We start from the raw sequence: 21,943 nt of genomic DNA on the forward strand, positions 1-21,943 counted from the left end.
CCTGCAGCCTTCTCTTCCCCAGGCTGCACAGCCCCAACTCTCTCAGCCTCTCCCCATAGGGGAAGGTTCTGCAGCTCTCTGAGCATCTTGGTGGCCTCCTCTGGACCCTCTCCAGCAGGTCCAGGTCCTTCTTGTGTTGAGAGCCCCAGAGCTGAACACAGCACCCCAGGGGAGGTCCCAGCAGAGCGGCAGAATCTTTCCTCTTGATCTGGTGGCCGGACCCAGGGCTTCATCCCCTGCCCTGCTCCGGGAGCAAGGAGGACACCTTCAGGAGGTCTCTTTTCAGCACCACCTAACTGCAGCCGAGCTGGGCTCCAGGGGCAAAGTGAGCACCAGCCCCCTGCAGAGCACACTGCTTGTGTCCAAAGCCCTCAGGCTCCCTGGTGTGCAGGGACAGGCAGCACAGCTTCCACCTCCCAGAGGTGCCCGTGGGCATCACCTCCTCTGATGCCTGTGGGAACTCAGCAGGTCTGAAATGAGATGGCTAAAATATCCCACAGGGAGAGTTCCATCACATTGAGGAGACAGATCTTTACTGCTCAGAAGTCCTGAAGTCCATCATCAGACAGAGGTAGGGTGAAAGATTCAAGGTGGGACAGCAGCAGCCTGCTCTGAAGAGCTGAGAGGCTTGCAGCAGCCCTGCCCCCAGGAGCAGCAGGACTGGAAAAGTTTCTCCCAAGGCCCTCAGGGCCCCAGGGCTTGGAACAGGCTGCCCAGGGAGGTGGTGAACTCACCATCCCTGCAGGTGTTCAAGTAGATCTGGCACTTGGGGGACGGTCTAGTGGTCAATGGAGGACTTGAGGTCTTTCCCAACCTTAATGGCTCTGGGAGTCTCACAGGGACACAGCTTGGAGCCTGCCACTCCTTGGGCACTGCCCTCCCAGGTCAGGCAGCAGCTGACACTGCCCTCCCTTGGCACACAGCAGCACACTTCTGAGGAGCAGCAGCTCAGCAAAACCACCCAGGGCTCCTGGCATGCACACCTCTCTTCCCTCCTGGCACACTCCTCTGAGGCCCAGCCCGGGGCACCGAAACACGAGGAGCTTCTAAAGCCTCCCCTCCAGATTTCCTCTTTCCCTGTGTGCACATTGGTCACAGAATTGCAAAATGGGAGGGGATGGAAGGGACCTCTGGAGGTCATCCACCCCAAGCCCCCTGCCAGAGCAGGGTCACCCAGGGCAGGGCACACAGGAACACCCCCAGGTGGGGTTGGAGTCTCTCCAGAGCAGGAGACTCCACAACCTCTCTGGGCAGCCTGCTCCAGGCTTCCAGCACCCTCAACAAAGAAGTTTCTCCTCCTGTTGAGGTGGAAGTTCCTGGGTTCCAGTTTGTCTCCATTGCCCCTTGTCCTGTCACTGGGCACCACCCAAAGGAGCCTGGCCCCTTCATGCTGACCCCCCCCATCCCTCAGGTGTTGACAGACATTGACCTCAGCCTCCTCCTCCCCAGACCAAACAGCCCCAGGGCTTCTCAGCCTTTCTTCACAGAAGAGATGTTCCAGTCCCTTCATCCTCCTCCTCCTCGGCTCAAGACACTGAGATTCCTCTACCAGAGGCAGCTGCAGTGAGAGAGGGCACAGAGGACACGACCCAGGAAGCAGTCTTGAGCTGGCTTGCAGCAGGGAGATGCCTGGGGAGGGAGTCCAGCCCCACGTCCTCACCTCCTTCCCCACTCCAGGCACGCTCGGAGCTCCCCTGACAATCAGGCACTGCTATTTCCAGCCACGTGAGACACTCTCCCCTTCAGCAACAGCTTCCCACGCTGCCTTCTTCCTCCTTCCCACCAGGCAACTGTTGGCTTCTCACAGAGATTGGCTTTTCTGGAGCTTTGTTGCAGGGTTTTTTTTTCACCCCCCCCCCCAGCTCAGCAGAAAAAACAAACCCCCAACAAATCGGTGTCCGTGGGTTGGTTGGAAGCAGCTGGCTGCAGCCAGGATGGAAACTACTCCAAACACCAATTCCTCCCAGCCAGCCAGCAGCTCCCAGCTTGGAAGCAGCCCCACTGGAGGCCACGAGACCTTCCCCCAGCCCCAGAGGTGGTGCTGAGCCAGCCAGAGGAGCCGGGGAGGGGCGGGATGGCCCTCAGCCCCGCTGAGCTGCTGCGCTCCCGGAGCACGGGCCTTTGTTGAGCAGCACAAGCTTAGGGGGGAGAAGGTGGGGAGTGTGGGGGCTCTGAAAGGCACAGCCCCCACCCCTGGCCTCTACCTCAAGGGGAAGGAGAAGTGCTTGTTCCCCGACTTGCAGCGGATCTCCTCCCACGGGAGACGCAGCAGCAGCGCCGAATCCTCAAAGCCGTCCACGATCCCCTGGGAAAGAGATGCAGGGAGTCAGGGAGCAGGAGGCTGGCTTCCCAGAGAGCAGGGCCCTGGAGGGGGAGTGATTTAACTCACCCTCTCCCCACAAGCTGCTCTTCTTTCCACTCAGAGAACCGTCTGGGCTGGAAAAGCCCTTTGAGGTCATCCAGTCCAAGCAGCAGCCCAACCCCACCCTGGGCACCAAACCCTGGCCCCAAGGGCCATGGCCACAGGGCTCTGCAACACCTCCAGGCAAGGGGACTCCACCACCTCCCTGGGCAGCTGCTGGAGCAGCACAGACATTGCTGTAGCCCTTCCACCACCCACAGTTAAGGGATGCAGCCTTGTCTCAGCAGCTTGGACCTTCACAGCCCTCCTTCAGGCCTCGAGATGCAACTAACCAGGCCAGAGGCAACCTGCAGCTCCAGAGGGGCTGCAAGCAGCAGGAGGCTGCTCCTATCTCACCAGCCAGGGGACAAGCAGGAGCCTGACTGTGGGTGCAGCCTCTTCCAGTGCCTGACCCCTCTTGCAGCCAAGACATTTGTCCTAACATCAAATCTCAGCTCACTCTCCACCCTCAGCAGGAAGAAGTGGCTGGACCCCAGCTCAGCAACTCCCCTGCTCTCCACACTTTGGGGGGGGACACACACACCTGGAGCTCCTGCAGACACTGCCCTTCCAGCTTGCCAGACAGGTCCCCAACACACCAGGCCAAGCTGATATGGAACGATGGATCCTGAAGGCAAACCAGGGAGCAGATCATGAGGGCTGAAGGAGGCTGTGATCAAAGCTTGGGGCCACAAGGGGAGGGAAGAAGGATCCTGAAGCTAGGAGCCCCCTCTGCCAGGTCAGCAGTTGCAGAGAGAATGCTGGAGGCAAGAGGAGTCCTGGGCTCCCCATCCCAGCCTGTTTGGACACCAGTGGGCAAGGCTGCCTGGCTCCCAGCCTCCCTGTGGTCAGCTCAGCAGAAGTCTTTCCAGCTGCACAGAGAACTTCTCATGGGCAGTCCTGGAGTGGAGAGGGGGAGGTCACTTGTGCCTAAGCCACAGGACATCCCCCATTCAGCTTTGGAGGGGAAGGAATCAGGGTTTGGCCCTTCCAAATGCAAAAGCTGGTGGCAAGCAGAGAGGCTGGGCAGATGGCCCAGGACACTGCCCAAGCAAGAGGAAGAAGCATCACTCCCAGCCCATTCTAGCCCTGTGTAAGCCTGCTTCCATGCATGGGGGGGGGAGGGGGTCAGTGCCTCTGCCTGGCCCCTCACCCCAGGAACCTGGCTTCCAAGAGGCCACTCTCAGGCATGGGACATGATGCAGAAGCCACTGACTTGGGCTAGTTCCACTCCTGCCAACATCACACTCAGGGTGTTTAGGAAGAACATCACTGGGCAGCCAGAAGAGACCACCCCAGAGTCTTAAGCTCCCTGCTCCTGTCTCTTTGAGGTGTGCATTTGAAGGGCCTCTAACAAGGAACCAGCTGGCACCTTAGGACCAGCAAGGAAGCTTATTTCCCCTGGCAGACCTCTCACCTTATAGAATGTAGGAAGGTCAAACTCCTCCAGGACTCTGTCCACCTCTGAGACCAGCTCCAGCAGCTGGAAATGCCCAGCAGAGACCTCCAGGCCGAGGAAGGTCCTAAAGGAGAGACACAAGAGACACATGGAGACACCATAGAATGGTCCAGGCTGGAAGGGAGCTCCAAAGCTCATCCAGTCCAACCTCCCCTGCACCCAGCAGGGACATCCCCAACTGCATCAGGTTGCCCAGAGCCCTGTCCAGCCTCACCTTGAATATCTCCAGGGCTGGGGCCTCAACCACCTCCCTGGGCAACCTGTTCCAGTGCTCCACCACCCTCAGAGTAAAGAACTTGCTCCTCACATCCAAGCTCAATCTGCTCTGCTCTACTTTGAAGCCATTGCCCCTGGTCCTGGCCCTGCAGGCCTTTGCAAACAGTCTCTCTCCATCCTTCTTGTAGCTCCCTTCAGGTGCTGGAAGGCAGCTCTAAGGTCACTTCTCTTCTCCAGCTCCTTCAGCCTGGCCTCACAGCAGAAAGCAGGATGTGGCAGCAGGGAGAAGCAGCAGTGGATGCTATACTCCATGAACTCAGCACCCCTGGGGGTCAGGAAACCTCCTTTTCCATGCAGAGGATGCACTTGATGGGTAGGGCACACAACCACTGAGTGCCAGGGGTTGGAAAGGATCTCTGGAGGTCATCCACCCCAAGCCCCCTGCCAGAGCAGGGTCACCCAGGGCAGGTCACACAGGAACACAGCCAGGTGGGGCTTGAAAGGCTCCAGGGAAGGAGACTCCACAACCTCTCTGGGCAGCCTGCTCCAGGCCTCCAGCAGCCTCACACCAAATGCAGTTTCTCCTCATGGTGAGGTAGAAGTTCCTGGCTTCCAGTTTGTGTCCATTGCCCCTTGTCCAGGGCACCACCAAAAGGAGCCTGGCCCCTTCCTCACCCCCACCCCTCAGGTGTTTATAGACATTGATCAAATCCCCTCTCAGCCTTCTCCTCTCCAGGCAAAACAGCCCCAGGGCTCTCAGCCTTTCCTCCTCAGTTCCTTCCAGTCCCTTCATCACCCTCACAGTCCCTGTTGGGCTCTCTCCAGTAGTTCCCTGTCCTTCTTCAAGTGGGGAGCCTGGAACTGGACACTCCAGAGGAGGCCTCACTAGGGCAGAGCAGAGGGGCAGGGGAAGCTCCCTCAACCTGCTGGCCACACTCTTTTGAATGCCCTGAGGGGGAGAGCAGAGCACTGAGCAGGGCAGGAGCTGCATGCAGAAAGCAGAAGCTGCTGGAGGGGTGTTATGGCAGGAGAGGAAGCAGAGCAGGGGAAGTCCTAGAGCTGGAGAGACATGACAAATAGATACCTCCCCAAGGACTGCCTGGATGATGCTTTCCAGACTCCAGGAGGGCAGGGGAAGCCAAAGCCCCACCCAGGATCCACTTCATCCTGCTCATGGCTGTCATGGGTGGCCACTCCTGCTACACTCCAGCAACTTCCCCCAGTTTGGATCAGCTTTGCTTTGACACTGCAACTCCTTCAAGCTGTGCCAGGGGAGGTTTAGGCTGGAGGTGAGGAGAAAGTTCTTCACAGAAAGAGGAATTGGCCACTGAAATGTGCTGCCCAGGGAGGTGGTGGAGTCCCCATCCCTGGAGGTGTTCAGGAAAGGCTTGGATGAGGCACTTGGAGCCATGGTTGAGTGGTCAGGAGGTGTTGGGCATTAGGTGCTAGGTTGGACTTGATGAGCTCTGAGGTCTTTTGCAACCTGGTGGATTCTGTGATCCACAAAAACACACAATCACAGCATGCCCTGGGCTGGAGAGGACCTCTTGGAGGCCATCCAGTCCAACCCCCTCCCCTTCATTGTGTTCAACTGGGACCAGGCTCCTGAGCTGGCAGCCAGGAGAATTAGCACCCTCTGAGCCACTTCCCTCCAGCTCTTGGAGCAATGTCACAGCTGCTGCCACAAGAGGTGGCCCCCAGCTCTGCCTGCCCCAGGCTGCAGGAGAGTCTCCAGAACAAAAACAGGTGGGAGATGGCAGCAAACTCAGCTGCCTGCCCCAGCTGCTGTGAAACTCCAACCTCAACCTAACCCTAAGAGAAAGGTCTGCCTCAGGTCATCCTGTGAACAGATCACAAGATGAGGTTTGGCCACCAATGGCTTGCAGAGAATCAGGGTCTTTTACCTGCTGAGATACTGTGTTAGTATCAGTAGAACATCTGAGAGAGAAACAGCTTGGAGAGAATGTGGCCAGGGAAGGGCCAGGAGGGTGAGCAGAGGGCTGGAGCTGCTCTGCTCTGAGCACAGCCTGAGAGAGTTGGGGTTGTGCAGGCTGCAGAGGAGAAGGCTCCAGGGAGACCTTCTGGTGGCCTTCCAGGAGCTGCAGGGGGCTGCAGGAAAGCTGGGGAGGGACTTTGGAGGGGGTGAGGGAGGGCCAGGACTGGGGGGGATGGAGCAAAAGGAGAAGTGGGGAGCTGGAGATTGGCTGTGAGGAAGAAGTTGTTGGCCAGAAGGGTGGGGAGAGCCTGGCCCAGGCTGCCCAGGGAGGTGGTGGAAGCCTCCTGCTGATGCCTGGAGGTGTTTGCAGCCAGGCTGGAGGTGGCTGTGAGCAAGCTGCTGTGGGGTGAGGTGTCCCTGCCCACGGCAGGGGGGTTGGAGCTGGCTGAGCCTCGAGCTCCCTTCCAACCCTGACAATTCCATGACTCTATGACACTTCCCATGCACCCAGCACCTTGCCCAGCCCTCTCCCCAGGCTGCCATGCTGCTGGCTCACCTGGTTTTGTTTTCATTGGTATAAACCTTCACTTGGTCAGCCACACAGAAAAACCTGAAGTGAAGAAAAACAAGAGAGAGATCTTATTTCAGCTGTTAAGGAAGCAAAACCACCCCAGAAGATGGGGAGAGGGCCAAGATTGCCCCCAAGCTGGGGAAAGCAAAGGCAAAAGTGTGCTGCAGTTGGTGCACCCAGAACCTTCCTGGGGTCAAGATGAATCCATTGCCCCCCCTGGAGCTGCCAGCCCTCCAAAGCCCAGATGGCAACTGAAGCCCTGAAGGAGCTGAGCCAGATGCAAGCAATGAAACCAGCCCCGCTTCAGAGGATGGCACATCTCTGCTCTCATCCTTGAGGGCTGAGACTTGACTTGTGCAGTGCTAGATGCTGAGGCAGTGAGGAAAACCCCACGAGGGCTTTACCGGGGCAGCATCAGCTCTCCAGGTGACTTGAGGAGTGGAAGGTGGTGAAGCACAGACCCCCGAAGGCAAGGGAAGGAAGGGTGTGAGGCACAGACCCAGAGAGCAAGCTAAAGGTCGAAAGAAGGGACCCGGGGGGGGGGAGGGTTGGGGCTCGGAGCCCCGGGCAAGTGGAGGAGTGCTGTCCTGGGCTCCCCACCTGTGGAAGGCAGCCAGGCGCTCCTTGAGGCGGCGGACGAAGGGCTCTATCCAGTGGTAGCGCAGCACCACGCACTGCGAGAGGCTGAGGTGGAACTCCTCCATGGCAGCCAGCGAGGAGACGTGGGTGCGGGCGTGCGAGACCAGCAGCTCCAGCAGCTCCAGGAACTCCTCCCGGGCCCTGTCTGCGGGGGCCCCGGGCCGGGTCAGAGCCGGCCGGCTCCCCCCACCGCCGCGCACCGGCGGCTGCCCGCCCCGGGCCGCCGCGCACCGGCCGGCCCCGAGGGCTCGGCGGGCCTCGGCCGCCGGGCTCTCCCGTGCCGCCCTCACCCCGCGGCGCCGTTACCTACAGGGCAGGTAGACGTGCGTGGCCCAGCTGCCCCGCTCGTGGGGGAAGCTGCGGACGCGGCCGCCGTGCCGAGAGCTGTCCTCGCTGAACAGCTCCTCCGGTCCCGGATCGCCCGGCAGCCCGGCGGGGACGGGCAGGCGGGGGCGGCCGCCGCCGCCGCCGCCGCTGCTGCTGCAAGAACCGTGGAGAAGCATGAGGATGAGGAGGAGGAGAAGGAAGAGGAGGAGGAAGGCCGCTCGCTCCCGCTGCCCCCCGCGCCACGGGCCCGTCCCGCCGCTCCGCTCCCACCTGGCCTCGGGGCCAGGACACTGCGCGCCGCCGCTCCGCTGCTCCCCGTCCTCCTCCTCTTCCGAGCTGCTGTACCCTACCAGCGCGGCCTTCATGGCCGGCCCGGCGCCGCCGGCCCCTTCCGGGTCGCTGTTGGCGGCGCCTTTTCCCCGGCCCCCCGCGGCAGCGCCGGTGCCGGCGGCGGCAGGCGGCGCTGCTGTTCCCGGCGCTGCCCGGCAGGGGGCAGCCTTCGCGCCCCGCCCCGCCGCCGCCGCCTCCTCCTCCTCCTCCTCCGCCGCCGCTGCGGCCGGCCCGGCCCGGCCCGCTCCGCTCCCTCCCGCACCCCGCGGCCGCCGCCCGCCCGCCTCCGCCACCGGCGCCGCCGCTTTTCGTTCCCTTCTTCCCGGCTCCCGCCGCCACGCCAGCGCGGGGCTCGGCCGGAGCGAGCAGGCCGCGGCGCTCCCCGCGGGCTGACAGGGGCCTCCCGCCGCCGGTCGGGGTCCCGGCCGCCGCCGCCCTTTGTGTGGGCCTCGCCGGGGTGGGAGCGGCCCCGGACGGGTACAGGACCTCCCCCTCCCCCCCGCCCCAGCTCCTTCCCACGCCACCGCGGGGCCCCCCGGCGCGGCGGCGAAGGCCTCGGGGCGCCGCTTGCGGCGGGCCGGCGGGGCCGTCCCATGGGGAGCGGCGAGCGGCGGGCCGGGCCTGGCCGCGGGCTGCGGCGGCGGCCGCTGCTGCTGCTGCTCCTCTCCGCGCTCCCCGGCCGCCCCCGCGTCCCGCCGCCGCGCCGCGCCGCTCCCTGAGGCGGCCTCCGGCCCCGGCGCTGCCAGGCGAGGCCCAGGCGGGCGGCGAGCCCCGGGCGCGGGCGGGAGGCTGACCGGACCATGCCGGAGCAGGCCGTGCCGGGGGCCGCTTCTCCAGTTTGAAAGTACCTCTCTTCCCTCTCTCCCGCTGCTCTCCCGGCTGCTCTCCTTACATGGTTGTCGCTTCCCACCTCCCACGGAGCGATGAGTTAGGCTCGGAGCCGGCGCCGGGACCCGCGCGGAGCCCTCGCCGAGAGCCAAGGTTGGTGTTGGTTAACTCTTCCCTGCCGGCGGCAGGAGCCCTCCCCGGCCCCGTTAGGCCGGCTGCCGCGGGATGCCGTCGCCGCGGATAACGTTGCCTGGGGGAGCAGGGTGGTGTCTGGGCCGCGCCGGAGTTGTGTCTCCCGCGGAGCTGCTCGGGGGCCGGGGAGGTGCAAGCCCTCAACAGCCCGGGTGAGCCGCAGGAGAAAAGAGGAGGTGCTGCGTACTGCTGGGGGGGACGGTGGAGGATTTGGGGCACTTTGCTGCCCCCCAGACGTGCCAGGGGACAAAGGAGTGCGGTGTCCCCTTAGGGCAGGAGTGTGGTCTGGTGCTCTCCAAGCTGTGCAGCGTGGCTGGGTCTCAGGTGAGCGCAGGAGGAGGTGGGGACGTGGAGAACTGGGCTTCTGTGGTGCTCCTTACAACTCAGTTTCGAATATGACAAACACTGGCCTGCAAGACCGAAGTTGTCCTTACCCTGGGTGAGGACAGGTGGTTTGAGACAGGAGTGGATGGAGCGTGGTCAGAAGGGCTACAAGGGTGAGGCTGGAGCTGCTCTGCTCTGAGCACAGCCTGAGAGAGTTGGGGTTGTGCAGGCTGCAGAGGAGAAGGCTCCAGGGAGACCTTCTGGTGGCCTTCCAGGAGCTGCAGGGGACTGCAGGAAAGCTGGGGAGGGACTTTGGAGGGGGTCAGGGAGGGATAGGACTTGGGGGGATGGAGCAAAAGGAGAAGTGGGGAGCTGGAGATTGGATGTGAGGAAGAAGTTGTTGGCCAGGAGGGTGGTGAGAGCCTGGCCCAGGCTGCCCAGGGAGGTGGTGGAAGCCTCCTGCTGATGCCTGGAGGTGTTTGCAGCCAGGCTGGAGGTGGCTGTGAGCAGCCTGCTGTGGGGTGAGGTGTCCCTGCCCAGGGCAGGGGCTTGGAGCTCACTGAGCCCTGAGCTCCCTTCCAGCCCTGACACTTCTATGATCCTATGAACTCTCTTCCCAGTCTCCTAAGTGCTTCCCAGAGAGGAGGAGATCTTTTCCCTGCCTCCCTTGGGTGATGTGCCTGACACCCAGGCAGAGCTGCTCCCCAGGGCTGTCTCAGCTGTGTGTGGTCAGGTTGGGATTTCCCTTGCTGTGTTCTAAACCTAACCCAGGAGTTTCTTGGCTGCACAGCATTTGGTGTACCTCAGCCTGTGCCCAGAGACTGCTTGGGGGCCCTGAAGATGAGCAGAGGGCTGGAGAAGCTCCCCTGTGGGGACAAGCTGGGAGAGTTGGGGCTGTGCAGCCTGGAGAAGGGAAAGCTCTAGGGAGACCTCAGAGCAGCCGGCCAGGACCTGGGGAGGGTCTTTGGACAAGGGCTGGGAGTGACAAATGAGGGTCAGTGGCTTGGAGAGGGCAGAGTGAGAGTGGAGAGGAGGAAGGAATTGTTGGCAGTGAGGCTGGGGAGAGCCTGGCACAGGTTGCCTAGGGAAGCTGTGGCTGCCCCCTGCCTGGAGGTGTTCCAGGCCAGGCTGGACGAAGCCTTGAGCAGCCTGGGCTGGGGGGAGGGGTCCCTGCCCAGGGCAGGGTGGGGTTGGATCTGGATGATCTTTGAGGTCCCTTCCAAACCAACCCATTCGATGTTGTGAGCCAGCACTCCCAGCAGGGATGGGAGATCCAGCGACCAACAGCTGGCAGAGTGAGGCTGAGCTGGCTGGCACCTGGGCGGCTGTGCCGCCCCTGCTGGGGGCACGCTGCTCAAATGCATGCCAGGCTGGGGCTGGGCAGAGCCTGACCCTTTGCCGGCTGAGCCAGGCCTGCTTGCAGGCCCTTTGCACAGCAGCAAGGGGGCTCTGATTCTGGTCAGCTCCCACAGGCTGGCTGCCTGCTAGCTCTGCAGGGATGCAGGAGAGTTTTCAGAGGAGCTGCTGCTGGGGGAGGGTTGGTTCGACACTTGCCCATCTTCCTCCCCTGACACAACCTGTCTTTTTCCCTTGCAGAGAGAGCTGCTCCCCGGGCTGCCTCCCTTGCCCTTCCCAGGCCTGAGTGCTCTGCAGCCAGCACAGGGAAGGGCCTCCTCTTCGAGGCAGTTGCTTCTGACTCCTGGGGTTTTTTTTGGGTTTGTTTTTCCTTTTTGGTCCAAATCCAACCCGAATCACTCCATAAAGAACTTGTGCTGAGCAAAAGGAGGAGGCTGTGGAGTCTCAGTGACCTCTTTGCTTCCCAGGGTCCTGGCTGTGAGGGTTTTCTGCCCTGGCCTTTCAGGAGGCTCACCTGCAGGGGACTGGGATCTCGGCTCCTTTGGCTGTTCTCTGTTGGTTGGTTGGGTTTGGGGCTTTTTTGGGCCTCCGCTTGAGCCCTTCAGCGACCGAGAAGCCGAAGCTGTCGCTGCTAAAATCCCCTGGGTTTTATTTTTCATCCCCCCCCAAGCATGTCAGACAGCTGGCAGCAGCCACAGCAGCAACCCCAGCAGCAGCCGCCGCCGCCGCCGCCGCAGCAACACCACGCGGGGGCAACCCCCCTCCCGGAGCACTCCATCGCCCCCGGCGCCGCCGACAACCCCTTGGGCTGCGCCGTCTACGGCATCCTGCTGCAGCCGGACCCCGGCCTGCAGCAGCACCACCAGCACTCCTCCTCCGCCTCCTCCTCCTCCCTGCAGGCTGCGGAGCCCTCCCCTAAATGCGGGGTGTGCGGCCACGACCTGGCCCACCTCTCCAACCCCCACGAGCACCAGTGCTTGCCGGCTCATGACCGCTCCTTCCAGTGCACCCAGTGCCTGAAGATCTTCCACCAGGCCACCGACCTGCTGGAGCACCAGTGCATCCAGGTGGAGCAGAAGCCCTTCGTCTGCGGCGTCTGCAAGATGGGCTTCTCCCTGCTCACCTCCCTGGCGCAGCACCACAACGTCCACAACGGCAACGCCATCAAGTGCTCCATCTGCGAGAAGACCTACAAGCCCCCCGAGGCCGAGACCCCCCAGCCCCTGGACCCCGCCGAGCGGCCTTACAGCTGCTCCATCTGCCAGAAGACCTTCAAGCACCTGTCGGAGCTGTCCCGCCACGAGCGCGTCCACACGGGCGAGAAGCCCTACAAGTGCACCCTGTGCGAGAAGAGCTTCAGCCAGTCCTCCCACCTGGTGCACCACAAGCGGACCCACAGCTCGGAGCGGCCCTACAAGTGCACCGTGTGCGAGAAGACCTTCAAGCACCGCTCCCACCTGGTGCGCCACATGTACGCCCACGCCGGCGAGCCGCTCTTCAAGTGCGACGCCTGCGAGCTGCACTTCAAGGAGTCCTCCGAGCTGCTGCAGCACCCCTGCACCCCCAGCGGGGAGCGGCCCTTCCGCTGCGGCGAGTGCCAGAAGGCCTTCAAGCGGCCCTCGGACCTGCGGCAGCACGAGCGGACCCACAGCGAGGAGCGGCCCTTCAAGTGCGACCTCTGCCAGATGAGCTTCAAGCAGCAGTACGCCCTGATGCGCCACCGCCGCACGCACAAGGCCGAGGAGCCCTTCAAGTGCAACCTCTGCGAGAAGGCCTTCGCCCAGCCCTCCCACCTGCTCTACCACCAGCACGTCCACGGCATCGAGAACCTCTTCAAGTGCAACGCCTGCCAGAAGGGCTTCGACCAGTCCTCCGAGCTGCTGCGCCACAAGTGCGCGCCGCCGGGCGCCGCCGAGCGGCCCTTCAAGTGCGCCGCCTGCAGCAAGGCCTACAAGAGGGCCTCGGCCCTGCAGCGCCACCAGCTGGCCCACTGCGCCGAGAAGCCGCTCAAGTGCACCCTCTGCGAGAGACGCTTCTTCTCCTCCTCCGAGTTCGTGCAGCACCGCTGCGACCCGGCCCGCGAGAAGCCCCTCAAGTGCCCCGACTGCCAGAAGCGCTTCAAGTACGCCTCGGACCTGCAGCGCCACCGGCGCGTCCACACGGGCGAGAAGCCCTACAAGTGCCCCTCCTGCGAGAAGGCCTTCAAGCAGCGCGAGCACCTCAACAAGCACCACGGGGTGCACGCCCGCGAGCAGCAGTACAAGTGCATGTGGTGCGGGGAGCGCTTCCTGGACTTGGGCCTGCTGCAGGAGCACAGCGTCCAGCACACGGCCGACGGCGCCTACCAGGTGGCCGCCTGCTTGCCCTGAGCCTTCCCTTCCTTTCCCCACCCCTCCACCCCACCCCCCCCCCCCCGGCCTTTGGCCTCCCCCAGGGCGGCTGGAAAGCGGCTGGCTGGGTGTGGGGGTTGCTCCTCAGCCTCTCGGCCCTGCTTGCCCTCAGCCTTCCCTCCCCTGGCCTCCACGGCAGCTGGAAAGCGGCTGGCTGGGTGTGGGGATTGCTCCTCAGCCTTCCCTCCCCTGGGCTCCAGGGTGGCTTGAAAGCAGCTGGCTGGGTGCGGGGATTGCTCCTCAGCCTCTTGGCCCTGCTTGCCCTCAGCCTTCTCTCCCCTGGCCTCCAGGGCAGCTGGAAAGCAGCTGGCTTGGTATGGGGATTGCTTCTCAGCCTTCCCTCCCCTGGCCTCCTTGGGGTGGCTGGAAAGCAGCTGGCTTGCTGTGGGGATTGCTCCTCAGCCTTCCCTCCCCTGGCCTCCACAGTAGCTGGAAAGCGGCTGGCTGGGTGTGGGGATTGCTCCTGAGCCTTCCCTCCCCTGGGCTCCAGGGTGGCTTGAAAGCAGCTGGCTGGGTGTGGGGATTGCTCCTCAGCCTTCCCTCCCCTGGCCTCCAGGGTGGCTTGAAAGCAGCTGGCTGGGTGTGGGGATTGCTTCTCAGCCTTCCCTCCCCTGGCCTCCTTGGGGTGGCTGGAAAGCAGCTGGCTGGGTGTGGGGATTGCTCCTCAGCCTTCCCTCCCCTGGGCTCCAGGGTGGCTTGAAAGCAGCTGGCTGGGTGTGGGGATTGCTCCTCAGCCTCTTGGCCCTGCTTGCCCTCAGCCTTCTCTCCCCTGGCCTCCAGGGCAGCTGGAAAGCAGCTGGCTTGCTGTGGGGATTGCTCCTCAGCCTTCCCTCCCCCGGCCTCCTTGGGGTGGCTGGAAAGCAGCTGGCTGGGTGTGGGGATTGCTCCTCAGCCTTCCCTCCCCTGGCCTCCAGGGCAGCTGGAAAGCAGCTGGCTTGGTATGGGGATTGCTTCTCAGCCTTCCCTCCCCTGGCCTCCCTGGGGCAGCTGGAAAGCAGCTGGCTTGGTGTGGGGATTGCTCCTCAGCCTTCCCTCCCCTGGCCTCCACAGTAGCTGGAAAGTGGCTGGGTATGGGGATTGCTCCTCAGCCTTCCCTCCCCTGGCCTCCACAGTAGCTGGAAAGTGGCTGGCTGGGTATGGGGATTGCTCCTCAGCCTTCCCTCCCCTGGCCTCCACAGTAGCTGGAAAGTGGCTGGGTATGGGGATTGCTCCTCAGCCTTCCCTCCCCTGGCCTCCCTGGGGCAGCTGGAAAGCAGCTGGCTTGCTGTGGGGATTGCTTCTCAGCCTTCCCTCCCCTGGCCTCCACAGTAGCTGGAAAGTGGCTGGCTGGGTATGGGGATTGCTCCTCAGCCTTCCCTCCCCTGGCCTCCCTGGGGCAGCTGGAAAGCAGCTGGCTTGCTGTGGGGATTGCTTCTCAGCCTTCCCTCCCCTGGCCTCCACAGTAGCTGGAAAGCAGCTGGCTTGGTGTGGGGATTGCTCCTCAGCCTCTTGGCCCTGCTTGCCCTGAGCCTTCCCTCCTCTGGCCTCCAGGGCAGCTGGAAAGCAGCTGGCTTGCTGTGGGGGTTACTCCTCAGCATCAGCCTCTCTCCTTCACCTCGGTTGGAGGTGGCCTCCCCATGCCTCTGGGGGAGTTGGGGAGGAAGGGGGTTGGGGGATAGGTGGGGCTAGGCAGGTGAGCTTTCCTCTGGCCTCTCCAGTGGTGGATGTGTCATCAGGGGGCCTGGGATGGTGTGGAAAGGTCAAAGGGGTGGAGAGGAAAGGGTGGGGGGAGAGAGGAAGTGCTGCCTGTGGTACAATGCTGGGAGCTCAGCTGCCCACCATGGGCACCCTGGTGCCTGGCAGGGTCAGTGGGGAGGGCTGGCTGACTCCTCTTGGAGAGGGCTCAGGAGCAAGGCAGAGCCAGCCCTGCCCCTCCTGCTGGGGCAGGGAGCAGCAGGGTTCTGCTGCTGGCCTCTGCCAGCTCCCTCGGTCCACGCTGGGTCGAGAGGACCATTTTGGCTCCTTAGCATTAATTGATGGCCCCAACCCTCCCCTGCTCTCCCACCTAGAAAGGGAAAAGCCAGGGGGGCTGCACAGCTGCTCCAAAAAGCACTTTGGCCTTGCTGCTTTAGCAGGCACTGGCTGGCACTCCCTCTGCAAGGCTCCTGAGCAAGCCTGCCCGGTGCCCATCCCTGCCAGCAGCAAGGGCAAGAGCAGCGTGGGCAGCGTGGCAAGGAGAGAGCCTCCGTGCCCTGCTCCTGCCTGACAGCCTGGCATTGAAGAGCTGCTTCCTGAGGGACCTCAGCTTTCCCACCAAGACTTCCTGCAGCCCCCCCAGGCCCCTTCCCTCTTTTGTGCAGCTTGGGCCTTTAGTGTACCTCTGGTTGGAGGGGAGGGTGGGGACAGGCAAGGGGCAGTGCCAGCAGTTTGAACACTAGAGGGTGAGACACTACTAACCACCTACAACAGCAGAGGGCACAACCACTGTGCCCAGGGTAACCCACACCTGTGCCAAGGGCTTGGGGGGTGGGGGGGTCTGGTTTGCTGGGGGGGAACCAGGGTGAGCCAGGAGGATTCTTCTTGGTGGGCAGTGGGTACAGGAGGAGTGTACTTCCCCCTCCCCCCCCTCCCCCCTGTTTTGCCCTTGACTCTTTCTTTACCTCTTCTGTACTTTTCAGGTTTTGCACAGTTCTTGTAAACATCACTTCAAAATAAATCTTCCCCTAGCAAGGTCACTGCAGCCTGAGCTCTTTCTCTCTGTAGGGGATTGCTGCCAGGATTCTGGTGACCAGGAGGATCCATTCCCAGCCAGCTGGGGCTTTGGAGGTCTTAAGGCTTGCATTCACAGCACCACAGGGCTGGAAGGGACCCCAAAGGCTCAGCCAGCTCCAGCCCCCTGCCACGGGCAGGGACACCTCACACCACAGCAGGCTGCTCAAGGCCTCATCCAGCCTGGCTGCAATCACCTCCAGGCAGGGGGCAGCCACAGCCTCCCTGGGCAGCCTGTGCCAGGCTCTCCCCAGCCTCACTGCCAGCAATTTCTTCCTCCTCTCCACTCAAGCTGCCCTCTCCCAGCTCCAAGCTCATCCTGGCACTCCCAGCCCTTGGCCACAGTCCCTCCCCATCACTCCTGGAGCCCCTTCAGGTCCTGCCAGGTCTCTTTAAGGTCTCCTTGCAGCCTTCTCTTCAAGCAGGACGTGGGAATGGGAAGGACAGCAAGGAGCTTTTTGGGCTGCCCTGGGCCCATCGTGGGCAGCTGGTGCCCCTGGCTGGTGCCCATCTCCACTCCCAATCTGCCCTCTCCCAGCTCTAAGCCATTCCCCCTGCTCCTGGCACTCCCAGCCCCTGTCCAATGTCCCTCCCCAGCTCTCCTGGAGCCCCTTCAGCTCCTGGAGGGCTGCTCTGAGGTCTCCCTGGAGCCTTTTCTTCTGGCTGAACAACCCCAGCTCCCTTAGCCTGTGCCCATAGGGGAGCTTCTCCACCCCTCAGATCACCTTGGTGGCCTCCTCTGGACCCTCTCCAGCAGCTCCAGGTCCCTCTTATGCTGGGGGCTCCAGAACTGAAGGCAGGGCTCCAGGTGGGGGGGGTCTCACAAGGTCTCCTTGGAGATCCTAAGGTGTGAAATACCCATCTGTGGGGATGCTCAAGCCCTGCCTGGAGGTGGTCCTGGACAAGCTGCTTTAGCTGACTCTGCATGAGCAGGAGGTTGGAGCAGATGATCTCCAGAGGTCCCTGCTGGTTGGCCTTCATGTGAGGTAGGAGTGTTGGGAGGAGGTGTCCTTAGCAAGCAGCCAGCAAGTCCTTGGGTGCTGCAGGGGTGGTTGGAGCAAGGGTAGCAACCCTTGGCCACAGCCAGATGGACCTCCAGGGAGCTGGGCTGTGCCTGAGCTGCTGGAGGGAGAAGCTGGTGGAAGGAGCTGGGCTGTGCCTGAGCTGCTGGAGGGAGAAGCTGGTGGAAGGAGCTGGGCTGTGCCTGAGCTGCTGGAGGGAGAAGCTGGTGGAAGGAGCTGGGCTGTGCCTGAGCTGCTGGAGGGAGAAGCCGGTGGAAGGAGCTGGGCTGTGCCTGAGCTGCTGGAGGGAGAAGCTGGTGGAAGGAGCTGGGGCTTCCCTTTGCCTTCCCACCAAGGAGAGGGGGAGCAGGGAGAGCACTTCCCAGGCTTCCTTTGGGTAGTTAGCATCAAGTCCAGGTGGGAGCTGAGGGAGAGGAGGGGGAGGAGAGGAGAGGGAGAGGAGAGGGAGAGGAGGGGAGAGGAGAGGAGAGGCAGGGAGCAGGGCTGGGGGGGATAACAGCACACACCCAGGTGGAGCAGCCCCTGCAGAGCTGTGCTCAAGGCACTGCAAGCCTCACAGCCCTTCGGGCCAGGACTTCCCAAGCCCCTGGCAGCTCTGCAGGAACCTTCCCAGGCATGAAATGCCTCAGGGCCTCAGCTTGGGAGGCACTCAGAGACGAGCCCAGGGTCCAGCTCCCACCTGTGGTCCTGCTCTCCTCACGGCCAGGTGGAGCTGGCTCTCAGCTGCTGCTGCTGGGGACAAGCCCTGCTGGGCTCCCCCAGAGGAGAGGAGGGGGTGCCCACCGCTTGGGGAAGGGGCAGGACCCCCTTCCCTCAGCTGCTGCTGCCACCAGCTCCTCTGGGGCAGCTTTGCCAGGGAGCAGGATTGTGCCCAGTGCTCTCCTTCCCCCTTCCCAAGTGGATGATCTCCATGGGAGTGCTGAGGAAGGTAAACCACAGCTGCCAGACCTGAGTGTGAGCTCTGTGGTTTGAGGAAACACTTCATGTCCTCAGGGCAGGGGAAAAAAGCCTCTGCTGACACCACCCCCCTGCTCCTGCTGGAGTCTCATCTGTGAGGTAGGGAAATCACAGCAAGGCTGCTTCATTTAATTAATGAATTAATTAATGTCAGCAGCTGCTGGAGGAGCAGCCAGGCTGTGGCTGGGGGAGGACCAGGGGTGCTTGGCTGGAGCAGCATCTTCGTAGCACCATCCTAAGAGGCCAAGGGCAAGGAGATGGAACAAGTCTGAGTGCTGGAGTCTGCACTTTGGCCACAGCAACCCCAGGCAGTGCTGCAGGCTGGGGAAAGAGTGGCTGAGAGCAGCCAGGCAGAGAGGGACCTGGGGGTGCTGGTGGACAGCAGCTGAACAGGAGCCAGCAGTGTGCCCAGGGGGTGAAGGAGGCCAAGGGCAGCCTGGCCTGGAACAGGAAGTGTGGCCAGCAGGAGCAGGGAGCTCATCCTGCCCTGTGCTCAGCACTGCTCAGGCCACACCTGGAGTCCTGTGTCCAGCTCTGGGCTCCTCAGGTCAGGAAAGAGGTTGAGCTGCTGGAAGGTGTCCAGAGAAGGGCAACAAAGCTGGGGAGGGGTCTGGGGCACAGCCCTGGGAGGAGAGGCTGAGGGAGCTGGGGTTGGAGCCTGCAGAAGAGGAGGCTCAGGGGAGACCTTCTTGCTCTCTACAACTCCCTGCAGGGAGGTTGTAGCCAGGTGGGGGTTGGGCTCTTCTCCCAGGCCCCCAGCCCCAGAACAAGAGGACACAGTCTCAAGCTGTGCCAGGGGAGGTTTGGGCTGGAGGGGAGGAAGAAATTCTCCCCAGCAAGAGGAATTGGCCCTTGGGATGTGCTGCCCAGGGAGGTGGTGGAGTCCCCAGCCCTGGAGGTGTTTAAAACCAGCCTGGATGAGGCCCTTGGTGCCAGGTTGAGTTGCTCAGGTGGTGCTGGGTGCTAGGCTGGACTGGGTGATCTCGAAGGTCTTTTCCAGCCTGGTTAGTTCTGTGATTCTGTGAGCCCTGGTTGCTTTTGCAGAAGCCCTGAGCTCCTTGGCAGCTCCTCTCCCGGCAGCTAATCACTTCTGGTCCCTCCTCCCTCGCACCATCAACCGAACCCCCCCAGCCCTCTCCTTCAGACCCTTCCCCAGCTTGGTTGCTCTTCTCTGGACCTGCTCCAGCTCCTCAGTGTCCTCCTTTGTGGTTGCTGGGGCTGGGGCCAGGCAGGTCCAGGTCCTCGCTGCTCGCCGGGGCTGGGACCTCCCAGGGAAGGAGGAGTTGCGCCAGGGAGCTCCAGTGCCGCCCTGGGAAGCTGCCGCCGAGGGCAGGAGCTGCGGCTGGAGGCTGAGCAGCGAAGCCGCAGCAGGGTGCGCCTGAGCCCCGGGCAGCGGCGGGCAAGGCTGGCAGTCATGTGGGGCTGGAGGTAAACGGATCAGGCAGCAATTGGCAGGCTCAGCAAGGGGAGGCTTAGCTCGGCTCGGCTCGGCACAGATTTGCTGCCTCCCTGCCCCAGATCCTGCAGGCTCGGGGCAGAGCCGCAGGTGGAGCATCCCTGGGCAGCTTCTTCACCCTTGGGCACCTCCTTCACCCTCGGGCACCTCACCTTTGCACGGTGGTGGTGGGGGAAGCTTCAGCAGCCAGCCCCTCTCCCCCCTACCCCCCTGCTGCTCATCTACCCACCGCAGCCCCCACCGGTGCCTGGGTGAGAGGACAGCTTTCCATGCAGTGCTGCCTGGCTCCCAGCTGGCTGGTGAGTGCCCGGGGGCTTTTGGGGGGGCTTCGGGGACGCCGAGGATGGCTCCAAGCTCCTCGGGGTTTGGAGAGTTTTCCTTGTCCTGTCCTGCTGGGCTGGCTGCTGGGAGCCAGAGCCTTTGGGGGCAGCTGGGTGCTGCTAATCCCATTTGCAGGCAGTGCTGGGCTAATCCCTGCAGAGCCCTGAGAGGATTGGGGTGGGTTTAGGGGGGGGGTGGTCAGTGAAGAGCTGTGGTGGCCAAGGGGAGCCCACGGACCGTGGGGGTGGCTTTCCAGGAGCGTGGCTGGGGGTAAGTGGCAGCCAGGGAGGAGAGAGGGCAGGGATGTGGCTTGGGGGGTGGGGGGGGTAGGTTCTGTGGGGCCAGCTCCCTGCACCACAGGAGGGTTTGGTGCTCTGGGATGCAGCTGAGCTGTGGTGGGGGTGGCAGGGGAGCAGTGGAGCAACTCTGTGGGGAGCAATGCTGGGAGCTGGGTAACACTGGGAGGTTGGGGGGGGTGGGTGTTTGATCTGATGCTAGAGGGGAGGGAAAGGCCACAGAGCTGCCTGCTCTCAATGGGAGCAGAAGGTCCTCACCCCATTTCTTGCTCCTGGAGACTGGTGCCCTTCACCTGCTGGATGAGTGCCATGGGGCTGGCATGGAGGATGCTGGCACCAGCTGATGCCCGCAACACAGTGGGCTGCCCGTGGCTGCCTGCTCTTCTGTGCCATCACAGCCAAACCCTGGCTGCTCGTTCCTGTTTCTTCCAGCAGCTGACTTCTCTGGGGACCCACAAATCTTTCTGCCCCAAGCTGGTTTGGAGGAACAGCCCTGGACCTCCACTTCCCTTCCTGGGCCGAGGACAAGCTTAAGCTCCAAGGCTTTTTCCAGTGGTGCAAGCTGGTAGTGAGGGAGGAGAAGACCTTGACAGTCCCAGGGCTCTGCTTTAGCCTCCAGACAGCTTTCTCTGGGCTTATTTGGGCTCAGTGCTGTGCCCTGGGCTTCTCTGGGACCTGTGAAGGCATGGCTGGAAATGCTGCTGTGCCCCAGGGTGCTGCTGGCCTTTCCTGGCGTGGCCCTGGGCTGTTTGCAGCTCCTTAATCCCTCACACTCAGTTGGAGGTAAAAGGTAATTTCTTTAATTGGTTTCTGATCATCAAGGCCTCCTCTTGGGAGGTGCTTTCCAGTCCCCCTGTCCTGCTTTAGGGGAATTGAGGGAGAATGGGGGGTGGGGGGGGCTCCAGGAGAGCTGAGCCTGCCTGTGCTGTGCCTCTGGTGATGCATTGGCTGCATCCAAACTCAGCTCCTGGGCTTGCACCAAGTGGGCAGGCAAAGAGCTGAGGCTGCACATCAGCTGGCCCAGGAGCTCCAGCTCAGGACTTGAAGGTGTTAGGGCTTTGGCCAACCCCTCCACGAAGCACCTCGTGGGGGTCTGAAGCCCTCCTGTGTGCCTGAAAGCTGAGTGAGGGCTTAATAGTGCAGGGCACGGAGCAGCTTCCAGCCTGGGGCCACACATTGATCCCTGGGGGGAGCTCAGGGATCTGCCTTTCTCCTGCCCTTCCCAAGCCTCTCCTGTGAGCAGCAGCAATGGGACCCCCCCCCAGATGCTCCTGAGCCCCTCCAGGAGCAGAGCTGGGGTGGTTTTAAAAGGGCCTTTGGGCCAGAGGGGGATCAGCAGCAGCAGACATCCCCAGCTGGAGCTGAGGGAGACCCATCCAACACCCACCCCCCCCAACCCCCCCCAATCCCTTTTCCTGTCCCCCCAAGGTGGGAATTTGGGAATGAGCTGATTGATGCTGCAGCTACTGCAGCTTGGAAGGGGGAGAGGAGGGAGGAGATGGAGCACACAGAGCTTGGGCAGCTGGGCTGCTGCTCTGCAGCATCCCATTTCTGCTTCCCCATCAACATCACAACAGCCCAGGGGCATGGCTGGAGGCTGGAGGGGCAAAGGTGTTGCCTGGGGGAGGGGGAGAAGGAGTTGCTGGATGGGTTGGGATGTGGCTCCTCAGCCAATTCTCCTCCAGGCCTTGGCTTTGCAGTCCTCAAATGAGAAATGAAAGGGAGCAGAGGGGACCCTGAGCAGAGCAGCACTGGTTCTGTGATCTCTCTGCCATGGCTTCAGGAGAACTTCTTGTGTGAGCCAAGCCATGGAGCAAGGCAAAAAAACCCCAAACCCCTCTAAATTATTGGTTCCAGAGAGGAAAACCAAACTGAGCTGAGCCTGCCAGCAAGGTGGCTTAGTGCTGGTGGCTCAGCAGCAGGGCTGGCACTGGGAGCTCAGTGCTTGGGACTGGGAATTGCTCTCCTCCTGCTGTGGCTTCACAGCCCTGCTCCTATAGCCTGGAAAGCACTGGGGTGCTTTCCAGGCAAAGCTGCTGGGGGGCCTGGAAGAGCTCTGCTGGGAGCCAAGGCTGAGAGCATTGAGGCTCTGAGCCTGGGAAGGAGCAGCCTGAGAGGGATCTCAGCAGTGCTGAGCAACACTGCCAGGGGGGCTGGCAGGAGGCTGGCACCAG

At 62.6% G+C, this 21,943-nt stretch overlaps 2 protein-coding genes across 2 annotated transcripts; one reads left to right on the plus strand and one right to left on the minus strand.

Moving 5' to 3' along the window:
• Positions 1-1,855: 1,855 nt before the first annotated feature.
• On the minus strand, positions 1,856-8,017 carry USB1 (U6 snRNA biogenesis phosphodiesterase 1). The gene is made up of 6 exons (XM_054170288.1): positions 7,533-8,017; positions 7,184-7,367; positions 6,569-6,622; positions 3,819-3,924; positions 2,946-3,029; positions 1,856-2,305 (listed from the first exon to the last, which is right to left on the minus strand). The coding sequence occupies exons 1-6, from the start codon at positions 7,912-7,914 to the stop codon at positions 2,201-2,203; spliced, it is 915 nt and encodes a 304-aa protein (XP_054026263.1). The 5' UTR covers positions 7,915-8,017; the 3' UTR covers positions 1,856-2,200.
• Positions 8,018-8,383: 366 nt separating this feature from the next.
• ZNF319 (zinc finger protein 319) lies at positions 8,384-12,954 on the plus strand. The gene is made up of 2 exons (XM_054170228.1): positions 8,384-8,860; positions 10,820-12,954. The coding sequence occupies exon 2, from the start codon at positions 11,251-11,253 to the stop codon at positions 12,946-12,948; it is 1,698 nt and encodes a 565-aa protein (XP_054026203.1). The 5' UTR covers positions 8,384-8,860; positions 10,820-11,250; the 3' UTR covers positions 12,949-12,954.
• The last annotated feature ends 8,989 nt before the right edge of the window (positions 12,955-21,943 follow it).

This window comes from Dryobates pubescens, chromosome 19 (genome assembly GCF_014839835.1).
Source record: "Dryobates pubescens isolate bDryPub1 chromosome 19, bDryPub1.pri, whole genome shotgun sequence".
Classification (NCBI taxonomy): Eukaryota; Metazoa; Chordata; class Aves; order Piciformes; family Picidae; genus Dryobates; species Dryobates pubescens.

Bases quoted from the DNA above. Each gene is read 5' to 3' on its own strand.
- USB1 (XM_054170288.1), bottom strand. From the start codon at position 7,914: ATGAAGGCCGCGCTGGTAGGGTACAGCAGCTCGGAAGAGGAGGAGGAC. The intron at 3,925-6,568 runs GTGAGCCAGCAG...TCTCTCCTTTAG, and splicing joins ACCAATGAAAACAAAACCAG to GACCTTCCTCGGCCTGGAGG. The intron at 3,030-3,818 runs GTGAGAGGTCTG...GTTTGCCTTCAG, and splicing joins ACCTTCCTACATTCTATAAG to GATCCATCGTTCCATATCAG.
- ZNF319 (XM_054170228.1), top strand. From the start codon at position 11,251: ATGTCAGACAGCTGGCAGCAGCCACAGCAGCAACCCCAGCAGCAGCCG.